Genomic DNA, 23776 nt, shown 5'->3' with positions numbered 1-23776 from the left:
AAAATTATACATTTGGTGTATGATTTCCTAACAACAAGGGTTGCTCAATTTACCCCACTCTCCCCTGCTGTTAGTATAACTGTGTGTTAGTGCGGGTTTTCAGTGAATTTATGTAAATCATGAAGCTCCTCTGCATGTCCTGCAGTGCAGGACATTTTTAAGCAACAAAATAGTAATCAAAGTAAGATCTTACATCTGTATAGAGAAACACTTTCCCTCTGACTTCCCACTTTTTTCCCACTGTTATGGGTGTTCCAGCAAACAGACTAACTAGAAGTCATGAGTATAACTTCACTAACAATCTAAGAACCATTCACACCACCTTACTGTGCTGGCTTGGATGTTCTCTCTTCACATTGTTGATGCATAACTAGGCCAGCACAGTCTAGCTCAGCTCAGTAGTGTGAAAAAGGCATAGTAGCAAAGGGAGGACTTTGACCGTTGTGAGTGGGCTGGCTGGGCTCACCTTCCTCAAGGCCTCCAGTTGGTGCTGCTTGTTCTCGTTGGCCGTCTGCAGCTCTCTCATCCTAAGCTCCAGCTCCTCCTGCTCCGCTTGCTGTTTCTGCCTCAAATCCCGCCGCTTCTGAAGGGACTCGCGGTGCGGCACTGTCCGTCCCAACTGCAGCAGACTGAGACACATCTGGATGGCTGAGATGGAGAGGAGACATACCAGACGGGTCAGTTCCAAGGAAACGTTGTGGCACGTTGCAGATAGAAATATGATGAGTAAAGCTGATGCGATTCCTTATTCCACATCATTTCAGAGATGCATGTCTATTCTACATAACATATTCATATCTGAACATTCTACAATGTTGTGCTCTGCTGAACACCCCCCGTACATATATCTATCAACCAAGTCTAAATGTCCAATCCATGCTTTCCATAATACTAAAAGGAGATCAATTACACTGTGAGAGAATTGTCCTACCCTGAATCCATTCCTGTTTCCTCTTCTTATCCGAAGCGTTGATCTCGTAGCTTTTGTCAGAGCATTTGACATAGAACAGGCACTTCTTTCCTTCCTTATCTGGTAACGACTGCAAAGACAAATTATGAAATAAATGTCACTCTTTCACCAACGTACACTGAGTATACAAAACATGAGGAACACCAGCTCCTTCCATGACATAGACTATCCAGGTGAACACTATGATCCCTTATTGATGTCACATTTTAAATCCACTTCAATCAGTGAAGATGAAGGGGAGGAGATTTTTAAGCATTGAGACAATTGCAACATGGATTGTGTGCAATTCAGAGGTTGAATGGGCAAGACAAAATATTTAAGTGTCTTTGAACGAGGTATGGTAATAGGTGCTAGGCAGGCACACCAGTTTGTGTCAAGAACTGCAATGCTGCAGGGTTTTTCACGCTCAACAGTTTCCCGTGTCAAGAATGGTCCACAGCCCAAAGGACATCCAGCCAACTCGAGACAACTGTGGGAATCATTGGAGTCAACATGGGCCAGCATCCCTGTGGAACGCTTTCGACACCTTGTAGAATCCATGCCCTGACAAATTGAGGCTTTTCTGAGGGGCTGCAACTCAATATTAGGAAGGTGTTTCTAATGTTTTATACACTCAGTGTATATTACTAGTTAGGTTAAGGTGTCAAATTAATGTATGAGCCTTGTTTGTTGTTGTTTAGTGTTCCTTGCCTCGACACAGCAGTTTGCATTCAGCACGATGTCGCCCTTCTTCTCAGCCAGGTCCTCGCTCACGTAGTAGGACATGGAGTTGGGCCTCAGGAGGAACCAGCGCTCTGTCCAGTTCTTCCTCTTGTGGCCCTTTTTCATCATGTAGCCCTGCATCAAGAGAATACAGTATGTTTGTCTTTTTTAAATTTTAAATGTATCTGTCGGTTTGTGTTAATATCTGTGTTGAGATAAACTGACAGGAGCCATCCCATTAACTGCTTAGTTGACCACTGCACGGCCAACACGATTAGTTTGTGGTGTTGCATATGAGATTCTAATTGTCAATATTCATGTTGTCCCTATAACATGGCTCCCTACTGCACTCGACTGACCATCGCTTTGGTGTGCTGTGTTTAAAAGCTCACTCCATGCTACAGTATTGCTAGTACATAACACGGGTCAACACTATCCATCAATCACGGTCACATGGAGGACGATAATGTGGTTGATGTCAACATCGTGCCAAGATATGGAGATAGAAATGGGTCTGGTGCCAACCTGTTTGAATACATCAAGGATGAGCTCGTGGAAGACCTCGGTGATGCCCATGGAGAGGGTCTGGCGGTCCACGCCCTTGCTGAAGGTGCCCGTGCCCACCAGAGTGATGAGCTCCCAGGCACTCAGACTCTGCTGCTTGATGCTCAGCTCTCGCTTGTAGTCCTCAAAGCGCTCCTCCACCCAACTGCCACCCATGGCCTCTGTCAACTTGCGCAGGAAGTACTTGATCTGACCGAGGTGAGGAAGAAACACAGGTGAGTACACAGACAGGTCAGCATACCCACACACCAACAAAGAAAATACCCATACTTCCTTTGAAGTGACACAATCTGTATGTTACAGTAGGGAAAGGGGATACCTAGTCAGTTGTCCAACTGAATGTATTCAACTGAAATGTGTCTTCTGCATTTAACCCAACCCCTCTGAATCAGAGAGGTGCAGGGGGCTGCCTTAATCGACGTCCACGTCTCCAGCGCCCGGGGAACAGTGGGTTGTTGCCTTGTTCTTGGGCAGAACTACAGATTTTTACCTTGTCAGCTCGGGGATTCGATCCAGCAACCTTCCAGTTAATGGCCCAAGTCTCTAACCACTAGGCTACTTGCCACCTCTACACTCTAACCACTAAGCTACCTGCCACCTCTACACTCTAACCACTAGACTACCTGCCACCTCTACACTCTAACCACTAGGCGACCTGCCATCTCTACACTCTAACCACTAGGCTACCTGCCACCTCTACACTAACCACTAGACTACCTGCCACCTCTACACTCTAACCACTAGGCTACCTGCCACCTCTACACTCTAACCACTAGGCTACCTGCCACCTCTACACTCTAACCACTAGGCTAACTGCCACCTCTACACTCTAACCACTAGGCTAACTGCCACCTCTACACTCTAACCACTAGACTACCTGCCACCTCTACACTCTAACCACTAGGCTACCTGCCACCTCTACACTCTAACCACTAGGCTAACTGCCACCTCTACACTCTAACCACTAGGCTACCTGCCACCTCTACACTCTAACCACTAGGCTAACTGCCACCTCTACACTCCAACCACTAGGCTACCTGCCACCTCTACACTCTAACCACTAGGCTACCTGCCACCTCTACACTCTAACCACTAGGCTACCTGCCACCTCTACACTCCAACCACTAGGCTAACTGCCACCTCTACACTCTAACCACTAGGCTAACTGCCACCTCTACACTCTAACCACTAGACTACCTGCCACCTCTACACTCTAACCACTAGGCTACCTGCCACCTCTACACTCTAACCACTAGGCTAACTGCCACCTCTACACTCTAACCACTAGGCTACCTGCCACCTCTACACTCTAACCACTAGGCTAACTGCCACCTCTACACTCCAACCACTAGGCTACCTGCCACCTCTACACTCTAACCACTAGGCTACCTGCCACCTCTACACTCTAACCACTAGGCTAACTGCCACCTCTACACTCCAACCACTAGGCTACCTGCCACCTCTACACTCTAACCACTAGGCTACCTGCCACCTCTACACTCTAACCACTAGGCTAACTGCCACCTCTACACTCCAACCACTAGGCTACCTGCCACCTCTACACTCCAACCACTAGGCTACCTGCCACCTCTACACTCTAACCACTAGGCTACCTGCCACCTCTACACTCTAACCACTAGGCTACCTGCCACCTCTACACTCCAACCACTAGGCTACCTGCCACCTCTACACTCTAACCACTAGGCTACCTGCCACCTCTACACTCTAACCACTAGGCTACCTGCCACCTCTACACTCTAACCACTAGGCTACCTGCCACCTCTACACTCCAACCACTAGGCTACCTGCCACCTCTACACTCTAACCACTAGGCTACCTGCCACCTCTACACTCTAACCACTAGGCTACCTGCCACATGTGTTTATATGGAATAATAAAAAGGAGTAATAATCCTCACAGCAATAATGATATGAAACTACACACAGTTTCCATTAATGACCTTATAATAAATCATGCCGTGTTGTAATTTAACAGCAAGCTGCTAACTTCCTGTTCTGTGAGAGCTGTTGGGCAACGGTGATGGCCTTTCCCCAAAGGAGTACAATATAACAGTGGATCTGAACAATACTTCTTTACCTATAACCTACTCCCTTATTGTGACAGAGGTAGAGGTATCGTTGATACGGAAGAGGAAAACAATGTTATATCATGAGTTTCAGACTGATTATCTGTACAACTGATCTGTTAATAATCAAACTAAACTTCGCACAAAGTCAGGTTTTATGTTGGGGCTAAATGTGCCAGCATTAGAGCCCAGGTCATGTTCATTGGGACACTTGACACAAACGTTTTAAAACCTTTTACAACAGAAAATGGAAATGAGCATTTGTTATTGGACTGTCCCTGCCTGTTTCAGTCGGTTTTCCTCTGTTTGGTGCCCAATGAACACAACCCCTGTCCAATCTCACCTCCTCAGTGACGATGGCCAGTGGGTATTTCTCTTCAGACAGGAAGTTGAAGATGCACCAGATCTCGAAAGCGTCTTCGTCAGAGATGAGGAGGTTGGTTCTGTTGAGGTTCTTACGGGCGCACAGGGTCCAGCACATTCTGTTAAAGTCCTGCCGGTCAAAGTTGTCCTGTACCTGCAATTAGGAACCGTCTCAGGTCAGGTCACTTGGCTGAAGACCAGCATTTTTCATATGAGAAAAAGACAGCAAAAGGCACAATAAGCTGACTGTAGTCAGGACATATTCACTCTTCTCTTTATACTACAGTTAAGGTTAAACATGGCATGGAAGACCATACATTCAGTGTAGCTTTGATTAACACATGAATCAAACCAAATTCATAGGACTCTAACCACTAGGCTAACCTGCCACCTCTACACTCAAACCAAATTCATAGGACAGAATGAGGAGAAACTTTGCTTTTTGTAAACAGTTGACCTGGCCACTATTATTAGAGGGTAAGGAAACCAATATGTCATTTTGTCATTTGGGTGAACGATTCCATTAACATTTAGAGGGGGGGGGTTCAATGGCACCATCTATTAGCAGGAACAGCATCATGTAGTGGTCAGAACCACCAGGTAATATCAGGATGCAGGATGGAACATAAACCTAACAACTTAATTTACTATTTTCTCTGAACAGGGAAAAACAACAACATTAAATTCACTGAGAATTTAGGGGAGATGGAAACAATAGTCCAAGCTGCAGCTCCATGCCACTTGTTAAACAGAGAACTCCTACTGTTTACTTGTTAGGGTGGATTTGGCATGGGGAGTCTATGGGTGTTGGATTAGGCATGGGGAGTCCATGGGTGTTGGATTAGGCATGGGGAGTCCATGAGTGTTGGATTTGGCATGGGGAGTCTATGGGTGTTGGATTTGGCATGGGGAGTCCATGGGTGTTGGATTTGGCATGAGGAGTCCATGGGTGTTGGATTTGGCATGGGGAGTCTATGGGTGTTGGATTTGGCATGGGGAGTCCATGGGTGTTGGATTTGGCATGGGGAGTCTATGGGTGTTGGATTTGGCATGGGGAGTCCATGGGTGTTGGATTTGGCATGGGGAGTCCATGGGTGTTGGATTTGGCATGGGGAGTCCATGGGTGTTGGATTAGGCATGGGGAGTCCATGGGTGTTGGATTTGGCATGGGGAGTCCATGGGTGTTGGATTTGGCATGGGGAGTCCATGGGTGTTGGATTAGGCATGGGGAGTCTATGGGTGTTGGATTTGGCATGGGGAGTCCATGGGTGTTGGATTAGGCATGGGGAGTCCATGGGTGTTGGATTTGGCATGGGGAGTCCATGGGTGTTGGATTTGGCATGGGGAGTCTATGGGTGTTGGATTTGGCATGAGGAGTCTATGGGTGTTGGATTTGGCATGGGGAGTCCATGGGTGTTGGATTTGGCATGAGGAGTCCATGGGTGTTGGATTTGGCATGGGGAGTCTATGGGTGTTGGATTTGGCATGGGGAGTCCATGAGTGTTGGATTTGGCATGGGGATTCTATGGGTGTTGGATTTGGCATGGGGAGTCCATGAGTGTTGGATTTGGCATGGGGAGTCCATGGGTGTTGGATTTGGCATGGGGAGTCTATGGGTGTTGGATTTGGCATGGGGAGTCTATGGGTGTTGGATTTGGCATGTGGAGTCTATGGGTGTTGGATTTGGCATGGGGAGTCTATGGGTGTTGGATTTGGCATGAGGAGTCTATGGGTGTTGGATTTGGCATGGGGAGTCCATGGGTGTTGGATTTGGCATGGGGAGTCTATGGGTGTTGGATTTGGCATGAGGAGTCTATGGGTGTTGGATTTGGCATGGGGAGTCTATGGGTGTTGGATTTGGCATGGGGGTGTTGTCCATGGGTGTTGGATTTGGCATGGGGAGTCTATGGGTGTTGGATTTGGCATGGGAGTCCATGAGTGTTGGATTTGGCATGGGGTCTATGGGTGTTGGATTTGGCATGGGAGTCCATGAGTGTTGGATTTGGCATGGGGAGTCCATGGGTGTTGGATTTGGCATGGGGAGTCTATGGGTGTTGGGCATGGGAGTCTGGGTGTTGGATTTGGCATGGGGAGTCCATGGGTGTTGGATTTGGCATGGGGAGTCTATGGGTGTTGGATTTGGCATGGGGAGTCTATGGGTGTTGGATTTGGCATGGGGAGTCTATGGGTGTTGGATTTGGCATGGGGAGTCTATGGGTGTTGGATTTGGCATGGGGAGTCCATGGGTGTTGGATTTGGCATGGGGAGTCTATGGGTGTTGGATTTGGCATGGGGAGTCTATGGGTGTTGGATTTGGCATGGGGAGTCTATGGGTGTTGGATTTGGCATGGGGAGTCTATGGGTGTTGGATTTGGCATGGGGAGTCTATGGGTGTTGGATTTGGCATGGGGAGTCTATGGGTGTTGGATTTGGCATGGGGGGTGTTGTCCATGGGTGTTGGGTGTTGGATTTGGCATGGGGATTTGGCAGTCTATGGGTGTTGGATTTGGCATGGGGAGTCCATGGGTGTTGGATTTGGCATGGGGAGTCTATGGGTGTTGGATTTGGCATGGGGAGTCTATGGGTGTTGGATTTGGCATGGGGAGTCCATGGGTGTTGGATTTGGCATGGGGAGTCTATGGGTGTTTGGCATTTGGCATTGGGGCAGGGGAGTCTATGGGTGTTGGATTTGGCATGGGGAGTCTATGGGTGTTGGATTTGGCATGGGGAGTCTATGGGTGTTGGATTTGGCATGGGGAGTCCATGAGTGTTGGATTTGGCATGGGGATTCTATGGGTGTTGGATTTGGCATGGGGAGTCCATGAGTGTTGGATTTGGCATGGGGATTCTATGGGTGTTGGATTTGGCATGGGGAGTCCATGGGTGTTGGATTTGGCATGAGGAGTCCATGGGTGTTGGATTTGGCATGGGGAGTCCATGAGTGTTGGATTTGGCATGGGGAGTCCATGGGTGTTGGATTTGACATGGGGAGTCTATGGGTGTTGGATTTGGCATGGGGAGTCTATGGGTGTTGGATTTGGCATGGGGTGTGGCTTGACTATTTCTTTGGCATGTCTTACTCATTGAATATTTCAATATTAGAATTAGAATATATAAAAATGTGCTTAATTTCTCAGAGATTAAATTATATTTCCACAAAATGTGGAAGACATGCTAATTTGATCTGTTACAGAAATGATTACAGAACACCATCTGAGATAGTGGGTTTCATGGCTTGCTGAATGGACGTTGAATGACACTTAGCTGTTTATACAGATGCCTGACTCAACTCAGCTAAATCACAACAGAGATCGGCCAGATAATGATTATCAGCAATCTACAAATAGCAAGTGATGCATCAACAGAGAAACAGACTTTTGAAACGCAAGCAGAATATATATAAAGGAGACATCTTTAGTTGTGTTTAAGAAATACATCTAACCCTAATCTGGATGAAAGACAAAAATGACCACAAACAAAAAGCTGAAAATGCTCCTCCCATATGAAAAATAATCATGAAAAGCAAATAAGAATCTTGTAGGGCAGAATAAGATTAAAAGCATCTGGTAAGATTTTGTACGTTATATGTCAGTAGTGTATGTGTGTTAACTTATGCCATGTGACATACACAAGTCACTACATGATTATGGTGAATTGCTTACAAAGATATAGTTTGTCTCAAATATGTCATACCCTATGAGTCATCTAGGAATTTTATAAGAAAAGTGTATGTTCTGACATTGTAACCTCTACAAAATAATTGTTTTCCTTATAGGTTTCACATTGTTTATACACAGAGCATTCGGAAAGTATTCAGACATTTTCCACATTTTGTTAAATTACAGCCTTATTCTAAAATGGATTAAATCGTTTTTTGCCCCTCATCAATCTACACACAATACCCCATAATGACATCACAATACCCCATAATGACATCACAATACCCCATAATGACATCACAATACCCCATAATGACAAAGCAAAAACAGGTTTATAGATATTTTTGCAAATGTATTAAAAATAGAAAACTGAAATATCACATTTACATAAGTACTCAGACCCTTTATCTTTGAGTCTTTAAACATTTTTATTTCACCTTTATTTAACCATGTAGGCAAGTTGAGAACAAGTTCTCATTTACAACTGCAACCTGGTCAAGATAAAGCAAAGCAGTTTGACACAAACAACAACAACAGAGTTACACATGGAATAAACAAACATACATAATACAGTAGAAAAAGTCTATATACAGAATGGTGTTGTCTGCGTAGAGGTGGATCAGAGAATCAACAGCAGCAAGAGCGACATCATTGCTGTATACGGAGAAGAGAGTAGGCCCGAGAATTGAACCCTGTGGCACCCCCATAGAGACTGCCAGAGGTCCAGACAACAGGCCCTCCGATTTGACACACTGAACTCTATCTGAGAAGTAGTTGGTGAACCAGGCGAGGCAATCATTTGCGAAACCAAGGCTGTTGAGTCTGCCGATAAGAATGTGGTGATTGACAGAGTTGAAAGCCTTGGCCAGGTCTTCTTGGGTATGACCCTACAAGCTTGGCGTACCTGTAATTGGGGATTTTCTCCCATTCTTCTCCGCAGATCCTCTCAAGCTCTGTCGGGTTGGATGGGGAGCGTCACTGCACAGCTATTTTCAGATCTCTCCAGAGGTGTTCGAACGGGTTCAATTCTGGGCTCTGACTGGGTCACTCAATGACATTCAGAGACTTGTCCCTGCGTTGTCTTGGCTGTGTGCTTAGGGTCGTTGTGCTGTTGGAAGGTGAAACTTCACCCCAGTCTGAGGTCCTGAGCGCTATGGGGCAGATTTTCATCAAGGATCTCTCTGCACTCCATCCATCTATCCCTCGATCCTGACTACTCTCCCAGTCCCTGCCAATGAAAAACATGCCCACAGCATGCCCACAGCATGATGCTGCCACCACCATGCTTCACCACAGGGATGGTGCCAGGCTTCCTCCAGATGTGACACTTGACATTCAGGCCAAAGAGTTTAATCTTGGTTTCATTAGACCAGAGAATATTGTTTCTCATGGTCTGAGAGTCTTTAGGTGCCTTTTGGCAAACTCCAAGCGGGCTATCGTGTGCCTTTTACTGAGGAGTGGCTTCTGTCTGGCCACTCTACCATAAAGGCCTGATTGGTGGGGTGCTGCAGAGATGGTTGTCCTTCTGGAAGGTTCTCCCATCTCCACAGAGAAACTCTGGAGCACTTAGAATGACCATCGGGTTTTTGGTCCCTCCCTTCTACCCCGATTGCTCAGTTTGGCCGGGCGGCCAGCTCTAGGAAGAGTTTTGGTGGTTCCAAACTTCTTCCATTTAATAGGGTGTCGTCCGGGTTAGGGGAGGGTTTGACCGGGGTAGGCCGTCATTGTAAAATAAGAATTTATTCTTAACTGACTTGCCTAGTTAAATAAAACAGAATGATAAGAGAACACCGTGTACTTGGGGACCGTCAATGTTGCAGACATTTTTGCTACCCTTCCCCAGATCTGTGCCTCTACACAATCCTGTCATCTCGGCGCTCTACAGACAATTCCTTCAACCTCATGGCTTGGTTTTTGCTCTGACATGCACTGTCAACTGTGGGACCTTATATAGACAGGTGTGTGCCTTTCCAAATCATGTCCAATCAATTGAATTTACCACAGGTGGACTCCAATCAAGTTGAAGAAACATCTCAAGGATGATCAATGGAAACAGGATGCACCTGAGCTCAATTTCAAGTCTCCTAACAAAGGATCTGAATACATATATAAATAAAAGGTATGTTTTTTTATTAACAATACATTTGCTAACATTGCTAAAAACCTGTTTTGACTTTGTCATTATGGGGTATGTAGATTATTGTGTGTAGGAACATTTTTGAATAAGGCTGTAATGTAACAAAATGTGGAAAAAGGGATGGGGTCTGAATACTTTCTGAATGCAGATACAAAAAAATGAAAAAGTACAATATTTGTATTTACACTGAACAAAAATAAATGCAACATGCACCAATTTCAAAGATTTTACTGGGTTACTGTTCATATAAGGAAAGCAGACAATTGAAATCAATTATTTAGGCTCTAATTTATGGATTTCACATCACTGGGAATACAGATATGCATCTGTTGGTCACAGATACCTAAAAAAAAAAAGGTAGGGGTGTGGATCAGAAAACCAGTCAGTATCTGATGTGACCACCATTTGCCTCATGCAGCGCAACATCTCCTTCACATTGAGTTAATCAGGCTGTTGATTGTGGCCTGTGGAATGTTGTCTCATTCCTCTTCAATGACTGTGCGAAGTAGCTGGATATTGGGGAACTGGAACACGCTGTCGTATGCGTCGATCCAGAGCATCCCAAACATGCTCAATGGGTGACTGGTGAATATGCAGACCATGGAAGAAGTGGGACATTTTCAGCTTCCAGGAATTATGTACAGATTCTAGAGACATGAGGCCGTCCATTATCATGCTGAAATATGAGGTGATGGCGGTGGATGAATGACACGACAATGGGCCTCAGGATCTCATAAAGCTATCTCTGTGCATTCAAATTGCCATTGATAAAATTGCAATTGTGTCCATAGTTTATGCTTGTCCATACCATAACACCACCGCCACCATGGGGCACTCTGTTCACAACGTTGACATCAGCAAACCGCTCGCCCACACAACGATTTACACGCTGTCTGACATCTGTCTGGTACAGTTGAAACCGGGATTCATCCGTGAAGAGCACATTTCTCCAGCAAACCAGTGGCCATTGAAGGTGAGCCTAACTGCAGACATGGCCAAGACGCTGGTGACGACGATGAACATGCAGATGAGCTTCGCTGAGACAGTTTCTGACAGTTTGTGCCGAAATACTTTGGTTGTGCAAACCTAGTTTCATCAGCTGTCTGGGTGGCTGGTCTCAGATGATCCCTCAAGTGAAGAGGCCGGATGTGGAGGCTGGTGTGGCTACACGTGGTCTGCGGTTGTGACGCCAGTTGGATGTACTGCCAAGTTGTCTAAAACGAACGTTGGAGGTAGCTTATAGTTGAGAAATGAACATTCAATTCTCTGTCAACAGCTCTGGTGGACTTTCATGCAGTCAGCATGCCAATTGCATTGTGTGGCATTGTGTTGTGTGACCAAACTGCACATTTTAGACTGGCCTTTCATTGGCCCCAGCACAAGGTGCACCTGTGTAATGGTCATGCTGTTTAATCAGCTTCTTGATAATCCATCCACCTGACAAATGAGAAATGCTCACTAACAGGGATGTAAACACATTTGTGCACCAAATTTGAGAGAAATAAGCACTTTGTGAGTATGGACATTTTCTGGGATCTTTTATTTCAACTCATGAAACATGGGACCAACACTTTACATGTTGCGTTTACATTTTTGTTCAGTATACGTTTACATTTTCAGGTATGAGTTTCCATGGTTAAGGCTGGGCAGCACATTTGACTGGACAGTGGATTTATTTACAGGTCACCCTTCCAGCCTTTGGTCTCCCATACAGAGTTTTAACCAAGCCCAGTCCTGCTTAGCTTTGACATGTCACTGACTACTACCAATGTACTACCGTGAGAATGATTGTTGAGGGATCTCAAAATAGATTCACTGCTGCTATCAAACTCATTCCTCCTCCTTCTCTCTGCCTCTGTTTCTCCTCCTCCCGCTCCTTCTGATTTCCCCCTTCATCCTCCTCTTGCTGCTCCTCCTCTTCTTCTTGCTCCTCCTCACAGCGGATAAATCCTCCTCACAGCAGACAAATCCTCCTCTTCTTGCGCCTCCTCCTCGCAAAGGGATATGCTTCTTTCTTCAATAAGTGTGTCAATGACATCAGACAGTTGTGTGTCCCATGTATTGTGAGACCTTCTAAGGCTTAGCTTACATGACTCTTGTATGTTTTTTTATATAATACATGCAACATTTCTGTCTAATGTTACGACCTCTTTAATTCAGACATTACAAGAATCTTCTCAGTGTATTTGCTGCCGTATGTATTAGTTCCAGGTAGAACATACAGGAAGCTTGTTCAATTCTTCTGTGTCTTTTCGGTGGATGGCGTAAACAGAGTAAAACACATTTTAGCGTAATAGATTTAGCCAGTGGGTAACTTATGGAATAGACAACGCCTGGAATGCAGTTTTAACCAATCAGCATTCAGGATTAGACCCACCCGTTGTATAAATCCACAATAATAAGATGACATATATACAAAATAATAGCATACTGCTATTATTATTATTGAGTAATTTGTTCAATGTGTCTCTAATTTCCCGACCCCTCACGCGGTGGTGGGGGAATATTTTACAACAGGGCTGAGTTCTGCAGGGTAGAACATTGTGGAACGTTCAGTTAAAATTATGTACAATAAACATTACTCTTTGACATGTAGAATGGGCTTAATGTCAGGTCAAGTCATAACATTTCTCATTGCAACCTTCCACAGAGTTTGCCTATTGAACGTGGCCCAGGTAAGAATCAGGTCAATGAACTAAGGGGAAACACAGGTGTGGCATGTCTGCCTTCAACATCAGCAGACACTATTTATAGAGCTGTGGTTTGTTTTGGATGAGTCAAAGATTTCACAGTAAAGATAACTCAAGAGAAATTTAGTTTCACAGTAACACCAGCGAGGTAAGCAGAAAGACGATGCGGAGGGAGGAGCAATAGAAGTTGTGAAAGTGGCATTATTATGAAATAGCAGCTCTCTCTTTGTCCTCAGAATGTTGTGTCATGGTCATCTCGTTCTCGCTCTGTACAAGCTGGTCCAGACTGAGGTCTCTCTCTCTCTCTGCCGTTCTCCCACTCTCTGCACCTCAATAATGAGAGCCTTGTCAAGGCCCCTCCAGCACACAGTCCTGCCTCTCCACTGCAGATACACATGCTCGTTAGTATTCTCTGCAGTGGAATGTCCAAACAGGTTTACAAACAGTCTTATCACTGTCCTTGGCCCTCCAGCAGACGGAAACTTCCTACCGTCAAACGGTCACACCACAGAGATGCCTGTTGTTACTGTAGCGCGAGGGCAGAGGACAGGTGATTCAAAAGTAATTGTGAAATTACAAACAAGGTACAATATGATATAGAGCCTATGTGTTACTCTATTATGAAACATAGATCGAAATATGTTGAGGTCTAGACGAGACTAGGATGGACAGTGGTTGAACTAGCAAGACATGAAATGAGGAAATAATTCAGCCACAGCAGCCTTAAAAATGTTAACTAATGGAAGGTCACATGTTCACAGCCTTGAACTATTTTGGTGCTCTGTTGTTTGTGTAACCTTGCTTTCTTTTGTTCCCCTTCTAACAAAAGAGGAACAAATTAAGCTCCCAATTAACAATGCATGGGGCGGCAGGGTAGCCTAGTGGTTAGAGCATTGGACTAGGAACCGGAAGGTTGCAAGTTCAAATCCCGAGCTGACAAGTTACAAATCTGTCGTTCTGCCCCTGAACAGGCCGTCATTGAAAATAAGAATTTGTTCTTAACTGACTTGCCTAGTTAAATAAAGGTAAATTAAATTCCAGGTTTCTACAGGGTCAGTTGGCTAGGAAGAATGATGTGCTCCACATAGTGAGTGACTGCGGAGTCCCAAATGGCTGAATGGGGAATTATGTGGAATAGTCAGCGATGGACTTGATTGCCTCTCTGGCTGAGTCACTGTAATTGTCTGACAAGTGGAGTGAGTCAGGGAGGAAGAAGGTGACACACACACACGACTGTTAGGATGGAGTTTCCCTGGGGAGTGGGGGTGGTGCTACCGACCTGTTTGGTAGGGTCATATCCACATGGGTGGGGACTCTTGACGTTTGTCCATGATGTCATATCTAGGTTCCTGAAACCTTTTTGTTGTATTAGAGGAACGAGAGCTCGAGGAAGTGACAGGAGAAGATATATTAACACGTCAGAGAATGGAATGGGCTAATGTACCGTAAGGTGTGTTGTAAAATCCCTTGTCATCTATTTCCTTGTGTGTGTCATAGGAAGCACTTGAACAGTAGATATCTGCCTTCAAATGGAAATCCCAGACTATGAAATGCACACCAAGTCCAAAATGGGTTCTTACCAGGAACATTTTCAAAGGTTAGCCAAAAACATTCTAATTTTAAACTGTCATTGATGACAATAAATTCTGTAGTAATTGTTTAGAACACACAATAATTATATGTCATGAAAAACAACAAGTATGAAAATAAGTATGCCAAAACATTTACGATAACTCTGTGACATTTCAAAAGAATTAGCCTACAAATTGTCATCATGGTAACCTTTAATATAATCAACAACTACAAAACTGTCCCAAAAGCTCCCCTCTGTGAAATTAACAAAGGTGTCTTGCTGTAGTAATTCTTTCTGACACCACTGAAAAAATCCACAGACACCATAGTAAGCCTTTATGACAGCAGAAACCTGGGCTCCTGAGTGGCGCAGTGGTCTAAGGCACTGCATCTCAGTGCTAGAGGCGTCACTACAGACCCTTGTTCCATTCCAGGCTGTATTGGGAGACCAATAGGGCGGCGCACAATTGGCCCAGCGTTGTCCGGGTTAGGGTTTGGCTGGGGTAGGCCCGTCATTGTAAATAAAAAATGTGTTCTTAACTGACTTGCCTAGTTAAATAAAGGTACCATTTTTTTATTTTATTTAATTACACAAGAATTATCATATTTATGACAGTGGCAAAGGAATGCCTATCTGTCACCATGGTATCCATGTTGTGACATTGGAAAAGGAATCCTTTACTCTCAATATAATTACTCATTTTGACCAACAATAGAATCACTAGCATTTACTGAAGTCAAGATTGAAGATCTCAAACTAAGGCAAAGGAATTCTAACCTTGTCATCTTTATCCTAGACTTCAGTGACCCTTCATCACAAAACAATAAAACATGTAAACAGCAGTGAGTGAGAGAATGATTGAGGGGCATATATATATACTCTAAGTATTACTGTATGTGCGGCTCACCTTGTCCAAAATGAACTTGTTCAAGTAGGGCATGTAGCCCTGAGTAGAGACAGGGCCTACGTCGTCATGTTTGAAGTGCTCTTCAAGGGCCACCGGGTCATGGGGGATCCTCATCACAGTGCACAAGTTATGCGAGAGCACCTGCAAAGACAAAAATATCACTTCTTATCAGGACTTCACAGTTTACACAGAGCCAATAGTTATATTAAATGCAGCAACAACGCCCAAACAGCATACATTTCTACTTAATGAAGGAGTTGAACACATCAGTCACTGGACAGGTTCCTAGTCAACTACACCAGTGGTTACGAAACTTTTTCACTTGGAGGCCCCCCTTCCAGCTTTCGGGAAACAATAACTCGTCGTCACCCCCCCTCCTGCAATTCTACACCTTTTGTCACGGGGTGCAAAGTACGTTTTGCAGTTTTAAAGCATATTTTCTTGCAATACTATACATTTTGCCATGTCTCGTTTGTATTCTTGTGATATTTGAGTGACTTGAACATCTACTACAAAATCTATGGGCTAAAAATAAAACCTAGCTAAAAACGTTAGCTAGCTGACATGGGCTAGTTGCTCTGGACATTTCTAGTTATAACTAGTTATAAATGTAACTAGTTATAAATAGATCTAAAATACGCAATGACTGACATGACAATAGAAAAACTGATGATGCACAACCCAATTTCGAAATTGCACCTTGTGCAACTATGAATTAATCACATCAAATTATGTGACTTTACCCTGAATGATTTCAGCACTATGGTACTGATAAGTGCCCTTCTCATGAAACTAGACCATAAACAAGCTAAACACACAACTCTGCATATATGCTGTTTAAATGTAAGGCTGCTTAGACAAACACTTAACATTGATGAAGTGGCTGTTATAGTAGGCATACATGAAGTGGATTATGAAGTAAGCACGGTAGGCTATAGATCTAGTCAGCAAAAGCGTCATCTCAACTATTTATTATTCTGTTAAAATAAACAAAATACTCCGACAATCAGTTAACGTCCACAGGTGTGCCATAACAAGAAGTTCCCTTTAACCATACACAAGCAGTAAAAAAAACAAAAAAACATTGACTTATGACATGCACCGTGTCTGCTGTAGTAATATGAAGGCAGACAATGATTTGGGCTAAGTATCATCCATCCAAAATCAGACGGCCTTCAATTTGATTGCAACCTTTTTGGACGCTCAAAAAGTTTATGCGTGCAATTTTTTAATAATGAAGGGAACGACGTGCCTCGGGGTTGTTTGACAAACACACTATCTAGGTAAATATAATTCCATACCTTTAACTGTGATTTGGACACTTTCCCACTTTTGTCCAGGTCCAACGCTGTAAACGCGTGCCATATTGGCTTTAAAAGTTCGTCTCGTAGTGCCATTGAGATGGCTGCTTGCTTGACTAAAAGTAGCTCGTGTTGCGGAACGTTTTTCTCATAATAGGATACAATGAGACAGTCACGTGACAAGCTGCCAGACGCTTGTCCAAGAATGTCAACGCACATTTTAGTTCTTCATTTCCTCATGGCAGCTAGTAAAAATACACCTAGTAGATTAGTCACATTGAACTGAATTGGTTACAACGTGCCAGGTGTGCGATAAGGGGGTAATACAGTCATGTAGGGCTTTATGTAATATGACATGAATTTGAAGACCAGCATGAATTTGATAAGAATTTATTAAAATATAATGTACAGGCTATAACAGTGTTAGAAACGGAGAACCTACAGAACAATGATTTATTTAATGCTACAAAGGCAGGGTTGAAGCTGGAGGAAGTTGGAGGCTGTACTCATGTTTAATTTTGGCAAAAAAAAGCACTTTTTTGAAAAACAGGTTTGATAGACACCATTCTTACATGTATTGCATGATCCATTTAAAAAAGAAATATATATAGTGGATAGTTTAAACAAAATAATAATGTTATGGTCCACAGTTATAGTCCACCAAATATGATAATGGGTGCAATGATTTAAAACTACCCTAATGGGAATAATGGGAAAATGAAAAATCCATTAACCCTGTAGAACAAAGACATGAATAGCAGCAGGTTATGTGGCAAGTTCCCCGTTGCTTCCAAAGTGCTCTTAAAAGCATTGTCTGACAGACCCTCGGATGCCTGGAATCAGGCAGTAAGGTGCACACATCTGTGGCCTGGTACATTCACACACTGAGGGCTTCTCTGTGTCCCTCTCCATCAAAGAGCAAGGCTTTTAAGGAAGTGCATGGAGTACAGTGGAGAGCCTCTGCAATCTACTTAGACTTGTGGCTGACAAAAACAAAACAGAAAAAAAAGGTACATTAACTACCTTAAGGAATGCTTGGTCTCTGTCAAGATGTCCACTACCAGAATTACTGGTCAAATATTTGACAAGTCAGTACTAATTGAGTATGGCAATGTCTAGTCTCAGTCTTGACCGAGTCCAACAAGAAAGGTCCACCCACAGCACCGAGTTTGACAGTGAAGTCTCTCCTGTGACCAGTGGAAATTGGGTCCATTTTCAGCACTTGTACCCAACAGAATACGTAGCTAGTCAGATTCCCTAGATATCAGTTTTCCAGTCCATGTCCCAACATCATTGGGGGAGGGACGTGTCTGCATTTCAGTAAATGGTCAGGCTCATTGAGCGGTTCATCTTCTTGCCGATGAGTCTGGAGGTTTTGGGGTTGGGCTGGACAGTGGAACGGGTCAGGACTCTGTCTGTGGACAGAACCTTATCCTCAGCAGCAGCTTTGGCAATCTGGGCCAACTTCAGCTCCCTGGGGAAAGCAATGAAGAACAGTTAGACCAACCATGAAAGAAACATTGCACCATGAGACAAACAGATTATGAAACCGAAAGTCCATACCGTGAATCTCTAATTTACAAGCCCCACCTTTTCTACATCTCCAATGTCACTTAGCCGTCAATTAATGTCACACTATGGGTAGGTTGGCTCACTATGTAAAAGCATGAGCAACAACTAGCTAACCACTGCCTTTAGTGTTTACAAAAACAGCCTGGGGGGGGCTACATCAGATCCTTGTTTCACTTGGTGTCAGTGCCATTCTGTACTTACTTCTGAAGCAATGCATTCTTGAACTTCTCTGCGTTGAGTTCCACACGGAGCTGATCAGCAGTCATTCTAGCTGCAGTCAACAGCACCGGGTGCTTGATGAGGTCAGAGGTGGACGGCCGCCTGGTGGGGTCAGGGTGGATCATCAGCTGCAGGGGAGAAAAAAATTAAAAATAATGTTACCCCTGAAAACTAGCAAATGTAAATAGCCCAACATCAGCCACTTGATTTTTGAGTGCACAATTCAAATGAACAGTATATCTTTCAATATCACACAGCTTTATCAGTTTGTCCAATAACAGGACAGTGAACAGCAGTGGCATAGAATCATATTTTCCAACTGTACCATTATCTGGTTATAATGACAATTCTCAAATGCCCTTCTAGCCAAATAGAAACTGGTATTCAACAATGCTGTGTTATAAGCAAAGGTATAGGGTCAATAGGAAAATGACTGCTTTTAGAAAACCTTCTTAACCTTCTTAAATTAACCGGTCACATTTCAAAGGAAACGCTTATAGTAACATCAAGTTCTTACCTTGAGTAGACTCAGGAATTCCTGAGAGAGCACTTGTGGGATGGGTGGCAGTTTTCCCAGGCGGATCTCGTGCCACTTCTCCCCATTGGTGGGCAGAGGCTCTGCCCCAGAGGCACTGATAACAGTCAGGGCCAGGGCAAAGATGTCCGCCTTCGTCAAGTTACTGTAGTCCTGAAGGAAAAGTTTGACGTGATTAGGAACATTGTAAAGAATAATTTGAATTACCCTGGATTTCCGAATAATAATACTTTAGCTGGGGCAAGGCAAACTCACCTCTTGGAGGACTTCATTTGCCAGGAACCTGCTATCGCCTTCTTCAACTTGAGGATTGTTCACCCTCGTCACATGGCCAAGGTCACCTATTTTGTATACCACACTGGTTGCCAGTCCATCCTTTTCGTCCTCCTCTTCATCACATGCGTCTACACTGCACACCGTCTTGCGTGAGATAAAAATATTGCCTGAAAGAGAGACAATACACAAATTCATTTTTGTTGTCAATGACTAAGTAAAAACAAACACTTCAAGATGTCCTCCTGTTAAAAACTAAGCTGACTTTTTTTAAAGTTAAAAAAACAAACTGTGCTGGTTTCTCTCGTCTCCACTGTTAACTAAACATCCACTTCATTATTACAAATCCCATCTGACATTAAAGTTCATGCTTTTCAACCTCTCAGTGGTACTTACTAGGCTTGATGTCCATGTGGACCAGCGAGGATGAGTGGATGTACTTGAGGCCGCGAGTCACCTGCAGCAGCAGGTCCTTCAGCTCCAGTTCCGATAGGAAGCCGAGCCGCCGATAGTTCTCGGCCGTGACATCTGAGAGGGTGCCGCCGTTGCAGTACTCGTTCTGGATGAGCATATGGTCATCCTCTGCCCAGGCTGAGTAGTAGCGAACCACGTGGGGGTGCTGGCCTAGCACAGCATGGGCATACACCTCCCGAAGAGCGTTCTGCCTATGGGTGGAACGCAGATGTAGTTAGATTAGGCATTTCTTCAAGTTGGTTAACTGTGGTTAGGATAACTAACATTATTTATTATTTCAAGGACCGTTAGAGAATAGACTACTATTCCCAAGTCTGGTTGGAATACATAGTGACAGCAACAAAGGGAGGATGTCAGACTGGCTTCAGCAAGAGTACCCATACACAATATATACTGAACAAAAATATAAACTCAACACCTGTTGGTCCCATGTTTCATTAGCTGAAATAAAAGATTCCAGAAATGTTCCATATGCACAAAAAACGTATGTCTGGCTGGATCAGTATATTTAGAGCATGCTCCTGTTTCAGATAGAAACTCCAACTTACTCATCCACAGAGCCTGCCAGGGGCTTCTTTGAACGCTTGATAGCATAGATGCAGCCGTCCAGTCTTTTGACACACTTGAAGACGGCCCCATACTCCCCGCAGCCGACCTTCTCCAGCTGGTGGAACTCACAGGCGTATCTGGACTTCATATTACTCTCCATCAAGGTGATTCTCTGAGGATGGAGAGGAGGTTTAATAGAAAATCACAATAGTCTAACTAAATGTTATCTGGATTATGTTATCCATCTAACTGGATATGTGTAGGTTGAGAGCTTTGCTGAATAACATGCCTGCGAGTGAACCAAGTTCATCGCAATGCTATAAAGAAATCAGGATGGTTAGAAAATAACTACCTTTGGCGGAGGAATGATTTCTTCGGTTTCAGCGTCACTCGCCTCCATGTTCTCGCCACAGGAGCTGAATAAAAAAAAAAAAAACGAGACAAAGAGTTTGTTAGCATACATTCCAACCACCAGAGGGCAGCACTGGGGCCTTCACACACACATGGCAGAGTTCATTAGTGACCATGACTTGTCTTGGTTTCCTGCCAGACTTTTTCCTTACTGATGCTTAGTCAACGGATTTAACGATTCCAGCTAGCAATAACAATGGGTTACAATCTGTGTGTACCGACATATGGACACATCCAGGTATCAAATGAAAGGACAAAAACATAAGTGATCAATTGTTGTCTGTTGAAATTGGACTAAGTTCAACTGTTTAGATAGTCTAATACTAACTTATTTGGCTAAAATAAAGACAGGGTAAATGAGTGACATACTCATTCCAGTGTGCCCTCTTCCTGTTATTCTTCTGTTGAGTGGTAGACTGGATGAGAAGGGCTTCCGGGGTGAAGGGGTTGATGTTGACCAAAGGGGTCTGGCTTCTCCTACTGTCTGGACCAGATTTTCCTGTGGAATCCACATTCCTGAAGAGAGCCACTCTCCTACTTGAGGACACTGAGCTGGCAGTTCTGGCTTTGTTCAGCAAACTCTGCAAATGAAAATATTCAAGACATGTTGAGACACTTAGAGAGCAAACTATTATGAAATACCCTTAATGAACTGAAATACCACATATATAAATAACTAATTTGGGTAAAGTTGAGGTGAAATGTAGGTGAAAGTGTATACAAATATGCCTATCAATGCAAAATATTGATGTTGACAAGGATTCCAGAGTTGATAACTGGGGGCATGTCCAGCCATGAAAAAGTCTAGACTTCGAATCAATGACTCAATTTGCAAGGCTGACTGCTGGGTTATATAATTGTATAGCACTACTGAAAATAGGTCAGTGGGCGGTTACTATTATTCAACAAAAGCTACCTTTAAAAACATTTTAAAAAGTACAGATTCAATGAGTCACTATGTCATGCTGCCAGCCTTTTGTACAGTACTACAAAAATGCCATGCATCATTACTACGTCATAAATGTTAGCTAAGTATGCTACAATGCATTAACTATGTTGTCAAAACAATATTAGCCAATTGTTGGTATGGTACAGCTTGGAGGTTTTCTGGATCAAATGGTCAAACCTTTGGTGTGTGTGGAGTATCAAAAAGGCGAAGTTTTCTGAAGGTTTTGTGTGGAGGTGTGTCGGGGCAGTCTGGAATAGGTGAGCTCGAGCCTTCCCCATCGTCCTGAATGTATGACCGCTCCGGTGAATTGCCGTACACCCGAGAGCTTTTCCGCGGTGACCGGGACCCCTTCGTGAAAATAACGCTACTGGGGGACTGAAGGTGAGACGGAGAACCGAATCCCTCTTCGTCCCATAGTTCAACATCACGGCGTTCCCCAGTCCGATTCAGAGGGCTGCTGTGTTCGAGTCGTTTATCGACACTGTCCCGTAGCTCATGCATTGGAGAGTCCAGTTCTGTAAAGCCCGATTCTGCTCCTGTGCTGTTGTTGCCGTCCTCAATCGGGTCATCCTCTTCATCGCTCGGTGTAAACTGTAACTTCTGACGTATTGGTCGGGCGTTTGGAGATGAACTTCCATGCCGACGACGGCAACTGTAACTCTGCATTTTCATTTAAAACCAGGCTATCGCTTTAAAAAAAAAAGTGTCCGTTTATAGCTAAAGGTGTAACGTTAACAAATTGTTAGCTAGCTAATCCGCGTACTTACTATGCAACTACTGTAGTATGTATATAATCACCGTAAAATAACTTAATGTAGCTTGTAATATCAAGTCATTCGGCTAGCCACGCAGCAAAGTTGACGCTGCTACCTGGCAAACGAGAAGTATGGCAACAACAAAAAAGTCAAACTTCCACCGAAATCTCCCTGATGTTCAGCGACCACTTTCTCTTGACGACGGGTCGCAAATTGTAACATACATCTCAAGCAACTTTATGTTCATCTGATAAATTTGCTCCGAAGATGTGTCGCTAGCTGTACAGTTAGCTAACCAGCTACACGCCCCTGCCGTCGTCACTCCTACTAGCTCCAGCCAAGTTAGCTTATAGGTACCGGAAAATGGCTGTGGCGCACTGCAACCCCTTGTCCAGAACCCAGCGCGAATAGAAAAACATTCAATCCGTCGCGGTACCTAAAAAAAATATCCCAAAAACTCGCAATGAAATGACTTGGTTATCTTAAAACGTTACAAACTCTAAAAGTGTATTTTCACAACAAATCATTGGCTAGCTATGTTTACATAGATTGATCTAGCGAAACTCAGAGCATCGTTATGAAGCGCATGGTGAAGGGCTTCCCGCGACCGTTGGTCAGATGATCTACTCCTCAGCCAATTGGAGCGAACCATGCGCGTTTAAAAGATAGGCGTTGCAGTAAGTGCTACGTCATTTACATTCTCTTTGATGAAACGTCAATTTGGCGCGAATGATCATCTTTCATCAAGTTCCAAGCGAAGCAATCAAATTAAAAACCCGTTTAATGGGGCTACTTTCAAGGCCGAAGTTAATTTTTTTGTAAAAAAAATCGTAAATTATTTACATAGTTCATAATGGCCTGGTATTAAACTTCTAACTGATCGTAGACATACAATTGTCCATATAGATATGTATATATGTATTTGGATGGATCTGCATGCAATAGGCTATTTGCATGAATCCGCGTAATTACTATGCAACTACTGTAGTATATACATTATCGGAACTGATCTACATTTCAAGTTTTATATGACTCATGTTTGGCATTAAATATGACATTTTTCAGTTGAATGTTTAGATATAGCTCT

The 23776-nt window shown here is 43.8% G+C and overlaps 2 protein-coding genes across 2 annotated transcripts in view; both read right to left on the bottom strand.

Annotated features, from left to right (window-relative positions):
• The window catches only part of LOC118359361 (switch-associated protein 70-like), a 34830-nt gene extending 17711 nt beyond the window's left edge, over positions 1 to 17119 (bottom strand). The window contains exons 1-7 of the mRNA XM_035737904.2: positions 16953 to 17119; positions 15652 to 15792; positions 4666 to 4839; positions 2198 to 2425; positions 1661 to 1807; positions 932 to 1040; positions 467 to 648 (exon numbers count right to left, since the gene is read on the bottom strand). Coding sequence (XP_035593797.1) covers positions 467 to 648; positions 932 to 1040; positions 1661 to 1807; positions 2198 to 2425; positions 4666 to 4839; positions 15652 to 15792; positions 16953 to 17048 — 1077 coding nt within the window. The 5' untranslated portion in view covers positions 17049 to 17119. The remainder of the gene's footprint in view (positions 1 to 466; positions 649 to 931; positions 1041 to 1660; positions 1808 to 2197; positions 2426 to 4665; positions 4840 to 15651; positions 15793 to 16952) is intronic.
• A 207-nt stretch (positions 17120 to 17326) lies between these two features.
• Positions 17327 to 23281, bottom strand: LOC118359360 (wee1-like protein kinase 1-A). Its single transcript, XM_035737903.2, has 9 exons — positions 22112 to 23281; positions 21355 to 21566; positions 20927 to 20990; positions 20574 to 20746; positions 19948 to 20216; positions 19534 to 19721; positions 19261 to 19431; positions 18726 to 18871; positions 17327 to 18426 (listed from the first exon to the last, which is right to left on the bottom strand). The coding sequence occupies exons 1-9, from the start codon at positions 22604 to 22606 to the stop codon at positions 18270 to 18272; spliced, it is 1875 nt and encodes a 624-aa protein (XP_035593796.1). The 5' UTR covers positions 22607 to 23281; the 3' UTR covers positions 17327 to 18269.
• Between the last annotated feature and the right edge of the window lie 495 nt (positions 23282 to 23776).

This window comes from Oncorhynchus keta, chromosome 26, assembly GCF_023373465.1.
Source record: "Oncorhynchus keta strain PuntledgeMale-10-30-2019 chromosome 26, Oket_V2, whole genome shotgun sequence".
Taxonomy (NCBI): Eukaryota; Metazoa; Chordata; class Actinopteri; order Salmoniformes; family Salmonidae; genus Oncorhynchus; species Oncorhynchus keta.
The sequence above is the reverse complement of the archived record's forward strand: the minus strand, read 5'-3'. Positions and strand labels throughout refer to the sequence as shown.